This window comes from Choloepus didactylus, chromosome 15, assembly GCF_015220235.1.
Source record: "Choloepus didactylus isolate mChoDid1 chromosome 15, mChoDid1.pri, whole genome shotgun sequence".
Taxonomy (NCBI): domain Eukaryota; kingdom Metazoa; phylum Chordata; class Mammalia; order Pilosa; family Megalonychidae; genus Choloepus; species Choloepus didactylus.
Window position 1 is genome coordinate 33661606 of NC_051321.1, and position 18742 is coordinate 33680347.

General features: G+C 38.6%; 1 protein-coding gene across 2 annotated transcripts in view; it reads right to left on the bottom strand.

The window, feature by feature from the left end:
• The window catches only part of ABCC2 (ATP binding cassette subfamily C member 2), an 89692-nt gene that overhangs the window by 12686 nt on the left and 58264 nt on the right, over positions 1-18742 (bottom strand). For both annotated transcript variants that reach the window (XM_037804357.1, XM_037804358.1), the window contains 5 exons: positions 15137-15260; positions 14732-14870; positions 13861-14080; positions 13554-13708; positions 1382-1537 (listed from right to left, as the gene is read on the bottom strand). In XM_037804357.1, coding sequence (XP_037660285.1) covers positions 1382-1537; positions 13554-13708; positions 13861-14080; positions 14732-14870; positions 15137-15260 — 794 coding nt within the window. The remainder of the gene's footprint in view (positions 1-1381; positions 1538-13553; positions 13709-13860; positions 14081-14731; positions 14871-15136; positions 15261-18742) is intronic.

The following is an 18742-nucleotide window of genomic DNA, read 5'->3' on the forward strand; positions in this document are numbered from 1 at the left end:
AAAATAACTAGATATATTTTAATAGTTAACCTCCATATATATAATATGTATTATATATAAAAAATTGTTCATGACAGCAGGTTAATTTGTAAAAATAAAAGAATTCAGTGAAAATAATAAAAATGAAAATAATCTAAATAGCTTATTTTTTAAAAAACTTTGTATTGATAGATACATATATGACAACATTTGAAATGAATTTCTATTTTAATTTGACATAAATTATATTTCCCATTTTGTAATAAAATTCTGAAATATTATTCTCAGAAAATTGATATTTCATAATTCTTCGCTCTGCCTAGGACCCATCACAAAGAAATTATTTTTAAAAGATTTTTTTAACACCCTTACTTTGTTGCTGGAAGGATTTCCTAATTTTAAGTTGCTAAATGTTCTACTTTTGAAATAAAGTGACCTTTCAAGATGTTGATAGAAACACCATTATCCTTAAAAATATATATTCCATTTATTCAAATCTGGAAGGTGAAGTTGGAGGTAAACATTTAAATTTTTTCATAATTTAGTTTAACCTTTGGGATAATGAGTAGAGCATTTGCCTATTTTATTAAGGACTATTTCAGAAAGGGGAATGGAAAATGAGAAACCTGCAATTTTAACTAATATTTACCACATTTGTTCCCACCAATTACCTTTGCTTTTAATATTCAGAGAGACAAAAATACCTGGTGATAATTTCCCCTCAGCTTCCTTGAATTGCTGTCTTTTGATGGCAGTTTCAATAATAAATCATGCTCCCAATTATAAAAAGTAAAGGGTTGAGGGACAGGGGAATATGGCTTGAGAATTACAAATACGTGCTCTGCTTCTGAATAACCTAGAGTTAGCCAAAATCCATAAGTTTGAATCCAGGTAAGTTTCTTATCCCAAGTGACTATCTAAATGTACCACTGAATCTTACAATTACAGGACTTATGTCCCATTAGATAAAGCAGCAGTTCTTTCAATTTGAGAAATTTCATTGAAATTTACCCACAGAACATTTTAAGATAAGCCTATTTCAAAGCCAACAAAGGAAGCAGCCAGAGCACAACTCTTCTAGAAATGGCCAAAGACCTAATCATCTTATGGAGCTTCAAGGCTTTGTACAGAGCCAACCTCAAAGCAGTCTCAGATCCAGACATAAATTTATCCCACTTGTAAAGTCTCAAGCTTCTGCGGGGCAACTGTGAAGCACACATAATCAGTGCTGACACTCCAGCTTCAGAGAATGGCTCGTGGGCTCCTTGGTATATCCATAAATGATTAAACAACAAAATGTTGGAGAGGCACGAGGGACTGGTGATATGCAGAAGATTCTCAGGGAAGAGCCTGGACTTTTCTAAGGAGAAAGAAAGGAATGCCTAGCCACTTTCAAACTTACCTGAATAGACACATAAATGATGGACAGAGGAATGATGATGACAGTGAAGATTGGGGTGGCCATGCAGATCATGATAAGGGTGCTGATTATCCCCAGAAAGCACAGAACCCAGCTGCGCAAGGATGTAGGGAGGGTTTCATCTACCGTGGAAATGTCCTAGGGATGCACAGTTAGGAGAGATATTGTAACAATGAATTCCTAAGACATTTTATATCTTCCCAGTTCTGTTCCCAATGATTCCCTTATTCAATAACTTCAAGATATTCGTTTGCACTCTGCTCTGCTGCTCACCCCAATAACCAACAGCATTTCTGTTATTTTGTTATCTTTCTATATCCCTCCAGGTAGATAAGGCAGTCATCCTTCACCTTTGTCACTGGACTTGGCAAAAGTTTTCATTCTTCTCAGTGAATTTCCATTTGTTAAACTTACTAAACCATTCACAATCACGATAAGCTAATAGATCCTTACAAGTAAATCCTTCCCCATCTCCAAGCCACCTTAGTTATTCCAATTTTACACAAATCCTAATTTTATTGAGAACCTGGCACAGATCTTGGCACATAACAGGAATTCAATAAACATTTGCTTGAAGGCTACAGTATACAAGCCTCATCATCTACCCTTGACCGAAGAGCCATCCTGTACCTGGTAGGTTTTACCCTCTACCAAACATAGAGCTTTAAGGGAAAAACGATGTGGGGGTTGAGTGTGATCCCTACCTGGCCAACATTCTAACCAAGGAACCCAGAGGTGACAGACAAGTCTTACTGCCATAATGCCTTTATGTCATGTTGAATAAATGAACAAACGATCAAATGGATGGATAGATGGATGGGAACATGTTCAGGAAAACTGGCTTATATTTTGGGTTGACCTTGCCTAGACTTCACAGGATTTTAGGATTATGTTGATTCTAAGACTAATAACAAATGGGTACCAAAGTGAGTCCAAATTATTGCTAAAGTGTCCCAAACTGGGTCAAGAATAGCACAATCATCATGGACGACTGCTATATCTAATCTACCTTTCCCAAAGTCATATCAGAATGCAAATACCAGAAGCGGGTGGTGGGGGTGGCAAAGTAGGAAGCTCCAGGAATCAGTTCCTTCACCAAAACAACTATTACACAGGCAGGAAATATCTGAATCAACTATTTGAAACTCCATACTGGTAGAAGACTGTACAGCATTCAGGGAAGAGTGGGAAGAGGAGGCTGGTAAGTTACAGTGAATCATTCTCTCTATGAGGCTGACAGTTACTGCTGCCCACCCCCCACTCTCATATAAGGGAGCAGTGGATCTGACCCCTGGTGTAGTTTGCTGGTGCCAGGGAGGGACATAAAAATACACTTCTCCATGATTGGAGGTGGTGGTGCTGGCTGACCAACAACAACTGCTTTTGATTTGCTACTTCAAATCACTGGGAGCCCAGTTCTAAGGGTAGCCATTATTCCAATCTGCCCTGGACAAAGGTGACAGAGGAGACTTAAAGACAGTATACTTCCTCAGAGCTGTGGAAGACAGTTGAAGGGCTGCATTTGTTGGGCAGGGGCCAAGTCAAGAAAACACAGCTTTGGGGAGCTGTGGAAGTAGCTTCTGGCACCCTTCTTGGTCCCTCCCTAAACCCCAACCCAGGTAAGTTTGGAACCAGCCAGTGTTCTCTTTGTGGGTCCCTGGCTTTGCTCAGGCTGGGAAAGACTGACTTGAGTAACTCCTCTCCAGTGTGCCCCTCCTCCCAGAATTTGCCCTCCAGGGAAAAGCAGTTTGAGACAAGGAAAGCAGTGTAAGAAACAATTGAGGCAGATGGCAAAGGCCACTTTAAGTCCTGAAGTGGAACACCAGGAGAGGGAGAAAGTCTGTTCCCTGGGAAGGAGAGGGGACTTTCAAATGCCTGTAAACAGGGGAACTTCTAAGGACACTAGCAAGCACAAACTCAGGACAAGGCACAGGCCCAAAAGACAGGGAGGACCCTGTACTTTGCATTTGCCTTAGGCTGAACTTCTTGATAGGAGGGCTGAACTCTGCAGGAAAGTACCAGCCAATGCAAAGCTAATTTGCAAAGACAGTGAAAGGTGTTTTTTGCTTAGATTTGCTTAATTTTTTAGCTTCTGACACTCAAAAAAATCTCTGTCATATCACCAGCTGGTTACAAACTCAAGAAATAGACATCTCAGGGAATAAATCCCAGAGTTAACATTTAAAAATATTAAAATGTACAGTGGGCAACAAAAGATTACAAGACAAACAAAGAAACAAGAAATGACATCCCATCCAAAGGAAGAGGATAAAAATTTAGAAAACATCAACAAAGAAGACCAGACTATGCCCATACCAGACAAAGACATAAAATCAATGATCTTCAATATAGTCAAGGACATGAAGGAAAATACAGAGAAAGAACTAAAGGATATCAGGAGAATAATGAATGAACAATATGAAAATCTCAATAAAGAGACAGAAATTTTAAAAAGGAACCAAATAGAACTACTGGAGTTGAAAACCACAGTAACTGAAATGAAAAATTCCCAGGAGGGTTTCAACAACAGATTGGAGCTGGCAGAAGAAAGAATCAGTGAACTCAAAGACAGGATAATTGAAATAAGTCAGACTGAAGAACAGAAGGAAAAAAGAACTATAAAAAGTTAAAATAACTAAGAAACCTCTAGGATAGCATCAAGCATATCAATACATGCATTATAGGAGTCCCAGAAGGAGAAGAAAAAAAGAAAGGGGCAGAAGGAATATTCAAAGAAATAATGACAGAAAACTTCCCAAACTTATCAAAGGATGTTAATATGCACATTCAACAAGCCCAGAGAACACCAAACAAGATAATGTTGAAGAATATGCCCTATCACATATTAATCAAACTGTCAAAAGCAAAGGACAATGAGAGAGTTCTGAAAACTGTAAGAAAAAAGAAACGTGTTATGTACAAGGGAGTCCCAATTAGATTAAGTGCCAATTTCTCATAAGAAACTATGATAACCACAAGGAAAAGAGATGAAAAATATATCCAGATTGAAATTAGAAGGGACTCGATATGATACAATACAAAAATCAAATAAATATGAAGTAGGCATTAACAGAAGAATTGAGGGACAAAATGGTATAAGATCTACAAAGTTTTAATAGCAAAATGGCAGAAGAAAATGCTGCCTTATCAGTACTGACTTTAAATGTAAATGGATTAAACTCTCCAGTCAAAAGGCAGAGATTGGGAGAATGGATAAAAAACAAAACAAAACAAAACATGCATGACTCAACTATATGTGGTTTATAAGAGACTTGCCTTAAATTCAAAGATACGTAGGTTGAAAGTGAAAGGAGAGAAAAAATATACCATGCACATAGTAACCAAAAGAGAGCTGGGTGGCTCTACTAATATCAGATAAAATACACTTTAAGTCAAAAACTGTTAGGAGGGACAAAGATGACAATTATATACTGATGAAGGGGTCAATTCAACAAGAAGATGTAACAATAAATTATTAATACATATCTGTACCTAACAGCAGAGCCCCCAAATATATGAAGTAAATACTGACAGATTTGATGGAAGAAAAAGATGGTTCTACATTAATAGTAGGAGATTTTAATACACTTTCAATAATGGATAGAACATCTAGACAGAAGATCAATAATGAAATAGAAGTCTTGAATGATACTATAAATCAACTAGAGCTAACAGACATATACAGAACAATCACCCCAAACCAACAGAATATATATTCTTCTCAAGGGCACATGGATACTTCTCCAGGAGAGACCATATGTTGGGTCACCAAACAAGTTTCAGTAAATTAAAAAATATTGATATCATACAGTGTTATCTTCTCTGGCCACAATGAAATAAAGCTAGAAATCAATCACAGAGGGAGAACAGAGAGCAGAAGGAAGGAAATAACAAAGAATAGAGCAGAGATAAATAAAATAGAGAATTAAAAAACTATAGAGAGAATCAACAAAACCAAAATATTGATTCTTTTAAAAAATTTTAAAAACTGATAAACCCTCAGCTGGCCTAATGAAGAAAAAAAGAGGACACAACTAAAATCAGAAATTAAAAAGGGGACATTATTACTGGCCCCACTGAAATAAAAAAGGCTGTAAGAGGATATTATGAACAACTATATGCCAACAAATTACATAACCTAGATGAAATGGACAAATTACTAGAAATACACAAACTACCTAACTGTCTCAAGAAGAAATAGAAGATCTCAGCAAACCAATAACTAGTAAGAGATTGAATCAGTAACCAAAACCTCCTATGTGCTGGTTTGGATATATTATATCCCCCAGAAAGTAATGTTCTTTAATGCAATCTTGTGGGGACAGATTTATTAGTTTTTTGATTAGGGTGGAACATTTTGATTGAGTGTTTCTATGGAGATGTGACTCATCCAACTGTGGGTGATATTTTTGATTAGATTATTTCCATGGCGGTATGGCCCCACCCATTCAGGGTGAGTCTTGATTAGTTCACTGGAGTATTTAAGAGAGAACCTAAGAGCCGACACAGACACAGACACTTGCTGATGCTTGGAGACGCTTGGAGATGGAGACAGAAGGTCATGCGGAGATGCTAAGCTAAGAGATGAAGCCCAGAGGTTGCCCCAGAAAAGTTAAGACAGGGCCCCCAGATGCTTATAGAGAAACACCCTGGAAGAAAGAAGCAAGGACCCACAGGAGCTGAGAGAGAGGAGAAAAGACAGAAGCCCAGAGACATTTTTTGGTGAAAGCCATTTGAAACAAGAATCTGGGAGCAAAGGACCAGCAGATGCCAGCCATGTGTCTTCCCAGCTGAAAGAGGTGTTCCGGACGACATTGGCCTTCCTTCACTGAAGGTATCCTCTTGTTGGTGCCTTAATTTGGACATTTTCATGGCTTTCAAACTGTAAATTTGTGACCTAATAAACCCCTTTTATAAAAGCCAACCCATTTCTGGTATTTTGCATCAGCATTAGCAAACTGGAACACTCCTAATAAACAGAAGCCCAGGGCTTTTCTCTATGGTTTCACAGGAGAATTTTCCAAACTTCCCAAGGCAAATTAACACCAATTCTGCTGAAACTCTTCCAAAAACTGAAGTGGAGGGAACCATGCCTACTTTATTCTACAAGGCCAACACCACCTTCATACTAAAGCCAGACAAAGATACCACAAGAAAAGAAAATTACAGATCGAAAATCTCTTATGAAGATAGAGGCAAAAATGCTCAACAAAATACTTGCAAACCAAATCCAACAGCATATTAAAGGAATTATACAAATGACCAAGTGGGATTTATCCCAGGTATGCAAGGGTGGTTCAACATAAGAAAATCAATTAATGTAATACAGCACATTAACAGAATGAAGATAAAAATCACATGATCATCTCAACTGATGCAGGAAAGGGATGTGACAAAATCCAGCTCCCCTTCTTGATAAAAACACTTAGAAAACTAGCAATAGAAGGAAAACTTCTTCAACATTTTAAAGGGCATATATGAAAAATTCTCAGCTAAAAACATACTTAATATCATATTTAATGGTGGAAGAGGGAAAGCTTTCCCTCTAAGATCAGGACAAGACAAAGATGCCCACTGTCACCACTATCATTCAACATATTATGGAAGTTCCAGCAAGAGCAATTAGGCAAGAAAAAGAAACAAAAGGCATCCAAATTAGAAAGCAGAAAGTAAAATTTTCCCTATTTACAGATGACATGATCCCATATTCAGAAAATCCTAAACAATCCACACAAAGCTGCTAGTACTCCTAGAGCTAATAAATGAATAAGCAAAGTGGTGGTACAAGAGCCAACACCCCAAAATCAGTAGTGTTTCTATCCACTAGCAATAAACAACCTAAAGAAGAAATCAAGAAAAAAAATCCATTACAATAACAACTGAAAGAATCAAATACCTAGGTATAAGTCTAACCAAAGATGTAAGGGACTTGTACACAGAAAATTACAAAACTTTGCTAAAGGAAACCAAAGAACATCTGTGTTCATAAATTGGAAGAATAAATATTGAGATGTCCTTCCTATTAAAAGCAATTTACAGATTCAACACAATCCAATAACCTTCTTTGCAGAAATGGAAAAGCCAATCATCAAATTTACATGGAAGGGTAAGGGGCCCTGAATAGCCAAAGCCATTCTGAAAAAGAAGGAAGTTGGAGGACTCATACTTTCTGTCCTAAAACTTACTACAAAGCCACAGTACTCTAAACAGCATGGTACTGTTTTGACTACTCTAGTACAGGTATAAAGACAGAAAAATGGAATCAAATTGAGAATTCAGATATCAACACTCACTTTTATGGTCAACTGATTTTTTTTTTCATTTTTATTGAGATTGTTCAGATACCACAATTATCCAAAGATCCAAAGTGTACAATCACTTGCCCCTGGGTACCCTCATACAGCTGTGCATCCATCACACTTAATTTTTGTTCACTTTTTAGAAACTTTTCATTACTCCAGACAAGAAATAAAGTGAAAGATGAAAAAAGAAAAAAAGAAAAGGAAACTCTAATCCTCCCCTATCCCCTAACAAACCCCCCTCAATTGTTGACTCGTAGTATTGGTATTGCACATTTGTTACTGTTTATGAAAAAATGTTGAAATACTACTAACTGTAGTATATAGTCTGTAATAGGTATATAGTTCTTCCCTAAATGCCCCTCTATTATTAACTTCTAATTGTATTGTCATACATTTGTTCTGGTTCATGGAAGCGATTTCTAGTATTTGTAGAGTTGATCATGGACATTGCCCACCATAGGATTCAGTTTTATACATTCCCATCTTTTGACCTCCAACTTTCCTTCTGGTGACATATATGACTCTGAGCTTCCCCTTTCCACCTCATTCACACACCATTTGGCGTTGTTAGTTATTCTCACATCTTGCTACCAACACCGCTGTTCATTTCCAAACATTTAAGTTCATCCTAGTTGAACATTCTGCTCATACTAAGCAACCACTCCCCATTCTTAAGCCTCATCCTATATCTTGGTACCTTATTTTTCATGTCTATGAGTTTACATATTATAATTAGTTCCTATCAGTGAGACCCTGCAATAATTGTCTTTATGTGTCTGGCTTATTTCACTCAGTATATTACCCTCGAGGTTTTGTCATCAACCCATTTTTTTTAATATGGTTTTGTTCGCTCACCATACATTCCATCCCAAGTAAATAATCGATGGTTCTCTGCATGGTCATACATTTATGTGTTCACCACCTTCACCACTATCTATATAAGGGCATCTACATTTCTTCCACAAGGCAGGAGGGAGAGTCAAAGAAGGTAGAGAGGCAAAAGAAAGAGGAAAAAAAAATGACAGCTAGGAAGCAGCAAAAGGAAAAATAACCTTAAATCAAAATAGAATAAAGAATCAGACAATACCACCAATGTAAAGTGTCTAACATGCCTCCCCTATCCCCCCTCTTACCTGCATTTACCTTGGTATATCACCTTTGTTACATTAAAGGAACCATAATACAATGATTCTATTAGTTACAGTCTCTAGTTTATGCTGATTGCATCCCTCCCCCAATGCCTCCCCATTTTTAACACCTTGCAAGATTGACATTTGCTTGTTCTCCTTTGTAAAAGAACGTATTTGTACATTTTATCACAATTGTTGAATACTCTAGATTTCACCAACTTACACAGTCCCAGTCTTTATCTTTCCTCCTTTCTTGTGGTGTCTCACATGCTCCCCACCTTCCTCTCTCAACCATATTCATAGTTACCTTTGTTCAGTGTTCTTACATTGTTGTGCTACCATCTCCCAAAATTGTGTTCCAAACCACACACTCCTGTCTTCTATCACCCTGTAGTGCTCCCTTTAGTATTTCCTGTAGGGCAGGTGTTTTGTTCACAAAGTCTCTCATTGTCTGTTTGTCAGAAAATATTTTGAGCTCTGTCTCATATTTGAAGGACAGCTTTGCTGGATATAGGATTCTTGGTTGGCGGTTTTTCTCTTTCAGTATCTTGAATACATCACACCACTTCCTTCTTGCCTCCATGGTTTCTGCTGAGAGATCCGCACATAGTCTTATTAAGCTTCCTTTGTATGAAATGGATTGCTTTTCTCTTGCTGCTTTCAGGATTCTCTGTTTGTCTTTGACATTTGATAATCTGATTATTAAGTGTCTTGGCGTAGGCCTATTCATATCTCTTCTGTTTGGAGTACACTGTGCTTCTTGGATCTGTAATTTTATGTCTTTCATAAGACATGGGAAATTTTCATTAATTATTTCCTCTATTATTGCTTCTGCCCCCTTTCCCTTCTCTTATCCTTCTGGGACACCAATGATATGTACATTATTGTACTTTGTTTCATCCTTGGGTTCCCGGAGACATTGCTCATATTTTTTCATTCTTTTCTCCATCTGCTCCTTTGCGTGTAGGCTTTCAGGTGTTTTGTTCTCCAGTTCCTGAGTGTTTTCTTCTGCCTCTTGAGATCTGCTGTTGTATGTTTCCATTGTGTCTTTCATCTCATGTGTTGTGCCTTTCATTTCCATAGATTCTACTAGTTGTTTTTTTGAACCTTTGATTTCTGCCGTATATATGCCCAGTGTTTCCTTTAAAGCCTCTATCTCTTTTGCAATATCTTCTCTAAACTTTTTGAATTAATTTAGCATTAGTTGTTTAAATTCCTGTATCTCAGTTGAAGTGTATGTTTGTTCCTTTGACTGGGCCATAACTTTGTTTTTCTTAGTGTAGGTTGTAATTTTCTGTTGTCTAGGCATGGTTTCCTTGGTTATCCAAATCAGGTTTTCCCAGACCAGAACAGGCTCAGGTCCCAGAGGGAAGAAATATTCAGTATCTGGTTTCCCTGCGGGTGTGTCTTAGAAAATTGCTCCACCCTTGATGCCTCAGGTCACTGTGCTTTTCTGCCCAGCAGGTGATGCCTGTTAACCTATAATTCTTGACTGGTGTGAGGAGGTATGGCTGTGTTCCCCCAGGCTCTGGGGTCTGGTTCTGAATGGAAAGGGCCCCACCCCTTTCCTCCTAGAGAAGACAGAGCCCCCAGGTGGAGGTCATTAGCATTTCAGTGGTCTTGATCTCTGCTTGTGCTGTCTCCACCCTTCCCAGAGTCACAGCCCTGGAAACTGAATATGACTGGGGCTTTCTCCACTGAGCTGAAAAAGAAACAGATAGTCCCCTTCAGACCCAGTCCAAGGCGACCCTCTGGCTCTCCAAGGTCAGTCTTCACCCAAAGCCTCTGTCTGTTTTTTGGGGATGCGTACCTGTAGTGAGCCATTCACACTCACTACCTAAAACCCCAGTTGGAGCTCAGCTGAGCTATATTTGCTTGCTGGGAGAGAGCTTCTCTCTTGCACCACGAGGCTTTGCAGCTCAGGCTATGGGGGAGGGGGTCTCACGACTTGTATCCGCAGGTTTTACTTACAGATTTTATGCTGTGTTCTCGGGCATTCCTCCCAATTCAGGGTGGTGTATGATGAGTGGATGGTCTTGTTTGTCCCCCCACAGTTATTCTGGATTATTTACTAGTTGTTTCTGTTTTTTTGTAGTTGTTCCAGGGGGACTACTTAGCTTCCACTCCTCTCTATGCCGCCATCTTGCCCCGCCTCTGGTCAACTGATTTTGACAAGGGGCTAAAGACCACTCAATTGGGAAAGAACAATCTTTTCAAATGGTGATGGGAAAACTGGATCTCCATTTGCAAAAGAATGAAGGTGGATCTCTACCTCACACTATATACAAAAATCAACTCAAAATGGATCAAATACCTAAATATAAAAACCAGAACTATAAAATTCCTAGAAGAAAATGTAGGGAAGCATCTTCAGGATCTTGTGTCAGGCAATGGTTTCTTAGACTTTATACACAAGGCACAAGCAACAAAAGAAAAAAATAGATAAATGGGACCTCATCAAAAATTAAAATCTTTTGTGCATCAAAGGATTTTATTATGAAAGTAAAATGACAACCTACACAATGGGACAAAATATTTGGAATCCATATATCCAATAAGGGTCTAATGTTTAGAATATATAAAGAAATTCTTCAGCTTAACAACAAAAGACAAATAACCCAATTAAAAAATGGGCAAATGACTTGACTAGACATTTCTCCAAAGAAGATACACAAATGGTCAAAAGCACATGAAAAGATGCTCAACATCATTAGCCATTAGGGAGATGCAAATAAAAACCATAATGGGATACCATTTCTTATCCACTAGAATGGTAACTATTAAAAACACAGAAAATTACAAATGTTGGAGAGGATGTGGAGAAATAGGAACACCCATTCATTGCTGGTAGGAATGTAAATGGTACAGCTGCTGTGGAAGACAGTTTGGAGGTTCCTCAGAAAGTTAAGTATAGAGTTACTATATAACCCAGCAATCCCACTACTAGGTATATATGCCAAAGAATTGAAAGAAGGGACTCAAACAGATATTTGCACACTAATGTTCATAGCAGCATTATTACCAATTGCCAAAAGATGGAAGCAACCCAAGTGTCTGTCAACCAATGAATGGATAAACAAACTGTGGTATATACATACAATGGAATATTATTCTGCCATAAAAAGGAATGAAGTTCTGATACACATGACCACATGGATGAACCTTGAAGACGTTGTGTTGAGTGAAATGAGCCATACACAAAAGGAAAAAATTGTATGATCTCATATGAAATAATCAGAATAAGCATACTCATTGAGTCAGAATCTGACATATAGGTTACCAGGGGATGGGGTGGGGATAGGCAATAGGGAGATAAGGCTTAAAATGTACCTAGTTTCTATTTGGGATGATGGAAAGGTTCTAGGTATGGATGGTGGTGATGGTAACAACATTGTGAATGTAACTAACAGCATTAAGTTATATATTTGAATGTGGTTAAAGGGGGAATTTTAGGTTGTATATATGTTACTAGAATAAAGATTTTTTAAAAAAATCCATGGAACTGCATAACACAAACTGTGATATAGCAGAATGCAAATACATGTAAGTCCAGTGTTGTAGAAAAAATTAATCCTTATCAGCTACCAGTTCTATGCAGATAACTTTTCATCTTTACTTGGCATAGATTCTTTAGCTTGCTTTCCTCCACCTCTTCCTCAATCTCCTCTTAAGAGCCCAGCCACTGTTTCTAGAATACCCTAGATCAAACTCTTCTTTACAGGCTTCAGCCAGTTCCCACACAAAACTCACTTTATAATTAAGGGCAGTTTCCTTTTTCATGGGATACAAAGGCAATAAGCAAAGTATTACTGTTGTCTGTTCTCCTAAGTAACTCACATAAGACCACTGTGTTCTATTTTCCAGAAGATTAATTATATGTATTACAACATGGGAAAGGACTGTGTAATCTTTGCAAAATTCCTGTGGGAAATTGCCCCATCCAAAATTGTGTGCTTTTAAATTGCTGAGAGCACATTTGAACTTGCCTCCAATGACATCACAGTGCATCACTTCTGCCTCAGGGGAAGGTGATAAATGGGAACTAAAAAGCAGTCACTATGCCTCCAAAACCTGACTGTGGGCTGTGGGCTGTGGGGTGGCCTTTTCTGTCTTCCAGAAGCCCCAAAAATAAGGGTTGAGAGCTGCTCAGACATTTTTTAAAGTGTGACCCCTCCCTCCAAGCAGAGGGCTGAAAACTGTGCAGATGGTAGATGAGTATTGATCAGAATCACCTGCTCTCTGCCTCTGTTCCTGAAACTTCCATCTCAAATGCTTTAATGAGTAAGGTGTGGCCCATGGAAGAGAGCCATCTATGATTTTAATGTTTATTGTGTACCCCTGTGTCTACTATAGTACTTGGCTCATAGAAGGTGCACAATAAATGTTGTTAAATGGGTGAATGCCATGGTTTCCAGAATCTGCAGTGGATGGAGACAAAGTTTTAGAATCTTTTACCATATACTGTCATAATCCTTCATTTCCTTGGCTGTCTCCCTCACAAGACTGTGAGCTCCTTGAAAAGCCAGAGCTGTTCATCCCTGTATCTCCCAGATCCCCAGGATATCACAGGAAAGAACCCTAGAAACATTTGCTTGCTGAGTGGACAAAAGAGTTGAAACTGTACAGTGTTATCTAGGATGTGGATGTGAATTCTTTCCCTGTCAGAAATAGAAAGATTTTCAGCACATAAACACACCACCTAGCAGCCCTTGAGATACTTACACCAGCAAACCTGTTCACAATCCGTCCTATGGGTGTCGTGTCAAAAAACCTCATGGGTGCTCGAAGGATATTGTTCAGCAGTTTTCTGTGTAGGATACTTGCTGCATGGAGGGTACCATGGGCAGACCATAAATTTCCTATGAGCACAGATAAACCTAGAAATGGAACCAGTTCTGTCAGTACCATGCACAAGGATTCCCTGAAGACTTGTGTCAAGGACATAATGGCAAATGTTTGCCCAAGTCCAGACAAATACAGGACACAGACAGATTCCATGAGAAATGGCTGTTGTAGCCATCACACGTACCTTGTGCTAATCCCAGAGCTCCATAGACCCCAATTCTCATGTCCCTCTGAGAAGCTGGATAGTTGGTGCCATTGAAGGTCTTAGAGTCACTGGTCCAAGCACTGAGCCAGAGGTTTGATCCAATAAAAAATGCAAAATTCATCATGTAGGCAAAGATGATGAAGAATATCGAACACCATCCTATTGCTTGTAGGTACTTCAGATAGACAGTGAACTTCACCTGCAAAGCCCCACCTCAATATTAGTGGAACCCCTGCAAGCTTTTGGTGAGGAATTACCTAGAACATCAATCAGAAGGGGAAGTGCAGTCCCCTGGAAAAGTAGGCCACAGGTCACAAAATTTGGTAGTCTGTGGCAACCATTTCTGCATTGGGCCAGGATAATAGTTCAATGTTGGAATACAATGCAGTTAAATAGCTGTCAGGTTATTAGTGGGCTTTGAGAGTCAATTAAGAGGGGAAAGATATAAAAAAAGAGTGGGGCCAAAAGGATATATGGCAGAACTTGGAATTTGTGATTTTAAATCTTTTTAATTTGAATTATGTGTGCTGAGACTGATATATTCAGGTTCCCTGGCTCTCAGAAATGTATATCAAAGCAGTTTTTTTGTTCTTCACACATCAGAATGGAGCCAAACACTTGTGAAGTTTGAGGTGAGGATATTCACAGGAAACATGTCATTCTTCATGGAAATATGTTTTGGTAAAAGCCCAGAGCCTCTACTAACATTCTAGTAATGAATTTGAAGATTTGCAAAGGATGTAGGACATATTCCTCCTGTACATATGTATTCAGGTTTCATCTAAGTTTACATTTCTCAGATCCCAAGCCTTATATCCCCTCTAATATTAGTTTTTATTCTGGTGTTCACCTTTCCAGTTTCCATGAATTCCTTCTTAATTAGTTTTTGTCCTTTCACTAGTCCTTCCTCCTCTTGCAGCTTTGGCCCCACATTTCGAGCTTTCAAGGAGTTTTTCAGGGATGTCAGATGCCTGCCTTTGGACCTAGAACTGAGAGGTGGAGAGGAGAAAAGCTTTCCTGAGCATGTATACAGATGCTTTCCGAGAGTTTTCTTGCAGGCAGATGTCACAATCACTCAGCTTGCATCAGAGTGCATTTCAGAGCATATGGGGAAAACTGACACCACAAAAGGAAACAAAGGAAGAGCCGGCAATATCCACAGCACTCAACTTTCAGGAAAAGCCCATGGGAAAAAGAGAAAGGTCAGGTGGAATTACGGAAGTGATGAGGGCTGCCAGCTGTATAGATGACCAACCTGCGACTGAGTATTCGATGAAGACTATTTTCTCTTTTCATGCTCAAGGAGGCCACTTCATCAGGGATTTCCTCCACACTGGGTATCAGCCCATAGTCATCTTCTTCATCACTGCTCTCATTGACTAGGGAAACACATTAGAGATTAGGAAAATAACTGCATAGAGGTCTCACAGACCTATAAACAAGAAGAAACCTTCTCTGATCTTTCTGGCTTTAGCAAGGAATTCCAGACATACACATAGGCTTGAGTCTAACTCCAGAAGACCTAGTTATTAGTACATTTTCTTATTGAGATATTTCAGGATAAAGGAGAGATGGAAGAGAAAAATAATCAAAATGGAGAAAAATACTCCCAGAGACTTCAGTCAAATTTTAAGTTCCTTTGGAGCAGGAAAGAACTTTTAAGGGATATGGTAGACAAATAGAAGTGTCACCATTCCCTGAATTCACTAAAGAGGTGAGTGTAAATTGAAAACACTTGTCTTGAAATTCAAATAATTTTGACAAACTTTTATGAATTTAAAGCATTTAAAAGCATACCCTGAACATAAAATAAAATAAAATGTAAAACTCAGCTTGGACTTCAGTAGAAATGGTGGAATAAAGACTTTCAAAATTCTGTTCCTCCATGAAAGCAATGAGGTCACTCTCAAAGAGTATCAAAATGAAATTCTTAAGAACTTGGAAATTAACCAAAGGCTTGCAATAATCCAAGAAGCATTTATTCAAGTAAATGGCTAAACCTTGGTCGAAAAGGTAGGTTTTGCTGACCCTATTCCCACCCCCCTCTCCCCAGCTCTGCAGTAGCCTGGAAAACCAACAGCCTCACAATCATGGCATCCACAAAAACCAGCATCTTAACAACTAACTGGAGGGGGCAGAACGGATTTGGAGTGCACCAAGAGTCCCATGTCTGGAGAATTATCATTATTTGACCTGTCTGGAAGTTTCCTGGAAACCCTCATTCTTAGAGCCTGTTTTTATTTGACCTGATTAAGAGCTCACACACTGCTAATAGCCTTCCTCCTGGGGCATTTATCAAAAACAATCAGCAGCAATTGTTTAACATCATAACTGCTTAAGGCAGTGATAACAAATAAGAAGCTGACCAAAATACTTTAAAAGGAGAGTCTGGGGAATAAGTGGGCTTTGATAACCTGCAACATATTTCTGGCAACCTAGAACGCCACAAACATGTGCAGGGCTGTGCCTATGGCCAGAAAAGACTTGAGAAGGCCCTAATCCCTCACTTCTGGTGACTTTGAGGCTCTGTGCAAGCAGGAAGTGAAGGCTAAGGCACTTTCAAAGTAGTAAATTGGAGTGTTGAAGACATGCCCCAACATGAAAACAGAGCCTCTCAGAAAAGACCAAGAAATGTATTGGTTCAAGGCATTCAATGAAGTATCTGTTTAATCATCAGTTGACCACTAAGCTAACTAAGCAGAGACTCCCATGGCCACACATGACAAAGAATACAGTCTTAACAGAATTAATCCAGGAAACTAACCAACAAGCAGGAACACTAACAACAACAAACAGCAACAACATAAAACCCTGGGGAGGAGAGAGGGGGAACCATATTTCCAGAATTGTTATATTATTTAAAATGTCCAGTTTTCAGTGAAAATTATGAGATATGAAAAGATGCAGGAAAGTATGGGCCCATACACAGGAAAAAGGCAGTGAACAGAAACAATCCTTGAGGAATTGCAGACATGGGACTTACTAGACAATACTTACTAGACAAATACTTTAAATGAGTTATTATAAATATGTTTAAAGAATAAAAAGAAACTAAAAGGGTCAAAGGAAATTATGAGAATGAGGCCTCACCAAATAGGGAAGATCAATTAAAAGCTAGAAATTATTAAAAACAAACAAACAAACAAACAAATTCTGGGGTTGAAAAGTACAACTGAAATGAAAAATTCTCTAGAGGAGTTGAACAGCTGATTTGAGCAGGCAGAAAAAAGAACCAGCAAACTTGAAGATAGGTCAATAGAGGTTATCCATTTGGAAGAATTGAAAGGAAAAGTAATGAAGAAAAATAAACAGTCTCACAAATCTGTGAGATACTATCAAGAATACCAACACACACATAATGGGGTTCTTAGAATGAAATGGTGGAGAGAAAGGAACAGCAAGAATATTTGAAGAAATAATGGCTCAAATCTTCTGAAATCTGATGAAAAGCATTAATCTATACATCCAAAAAGCTCACCAAAGCCCAAGTAGGATAAACTCACAAAGATCCACACCTGGACACATCATACTCAAATTGTTGAAAGTCAAAGACAAAAAATCATGAAAGCAGCAAGAGATCAAAGAAGACCTGAATAAATGGAAAGTTATTCCATGTTCATGGATTGAAAGATTTACTATTGTTTAAGATGGAATACTCCTCAAATTGATCTACAGATTCAAAGAAATCCCTATCAAAATCCTAACTGCCTTTTTTTTTCTTTTTTTCTGCAGAAATATACAAGCTAATCCTAAAATTCATCTGGAAATGCAAGGGAACCCAAATAGCCAAAACAGTCTTGAACAAAAGAGAAATAAGTTGGAGGACTCATACTTCCTCATTTCAGAAATTACCACAAAGCTACAATAATCAATACTGGCATAAGGATAAACATAGAGCTCAATGGAATAGAATTAGAGTCCAGAAATAAACCCTTACATTTATGGTCAACTGATTTTCAACAAGGGTGCCAAGATAATTAAATGGGGAGCAAGTAGTCTTTTCAACAAGTATCACTAGGGCAACTGGATATTCCCATGCAAAAGAACCACAAGCCATGTACAAAAATTAACTCAAAACGGATCACAGCCCTAGATATAGGAGTTAAAACTGTAAAACTCTTAGAAGAAAACTTAGACATAAATCTTCATGACTTTTGATTAGGCAATGGTTTCTTCAATCTGACACCGAAAGTACAAGTGATAAAAGAAAAAACAGATAAATTGGACTTCATCAAAATTAAAAAACATTGTGCTTAAAAGGACACCACCATCAACAAAGTGAAAAGACAACTCAGAAAATGGGAGAGAATATTTGCCAATCGTATATCTTGTAATGGCGTAAAATACATTATAGTTGGTGCTGTGTTATCTTGCCCAGCTTAGTCATAACTTCCCCTTTTGAATGACCCCCCCCCCTCCAGTTCACCCTGCCCTGGGTGCAACTGCAACTAGCAAGGCATGTACCTCCATATATTTTAGATGATAAGAGCTGCCCTCTATCTCCCCAAATGATCCTTGCTGCTTCTGTCCTTCATGCTGCATAATTTACTAGCAGGACATGTACTTACAAATAAATGGCTTGAATGGTAAAAGCTTCCCTCAGCTTCTCCTAGCAGTCCCTGCCACTTCTGTTTTTTAGTGCCATAGAGTAAAAGGCTGCCAATCCCCAGCATTAGCAGAAAAAGTCCTATTCCTCCCCTCTGGGTCACAATAGAGGCAAGAACCCAGGACACATATTCTTCTCCCCCACCTCCACTGACACTTGCAGAAGCCTAGGTTAGGTTAAGTCCCAAGCCCCTCTGCCACCCTCATTCTTCCCTCCCCCCTCCAGGCCCTTTGATCTAATAAAACTGTCCTTTCA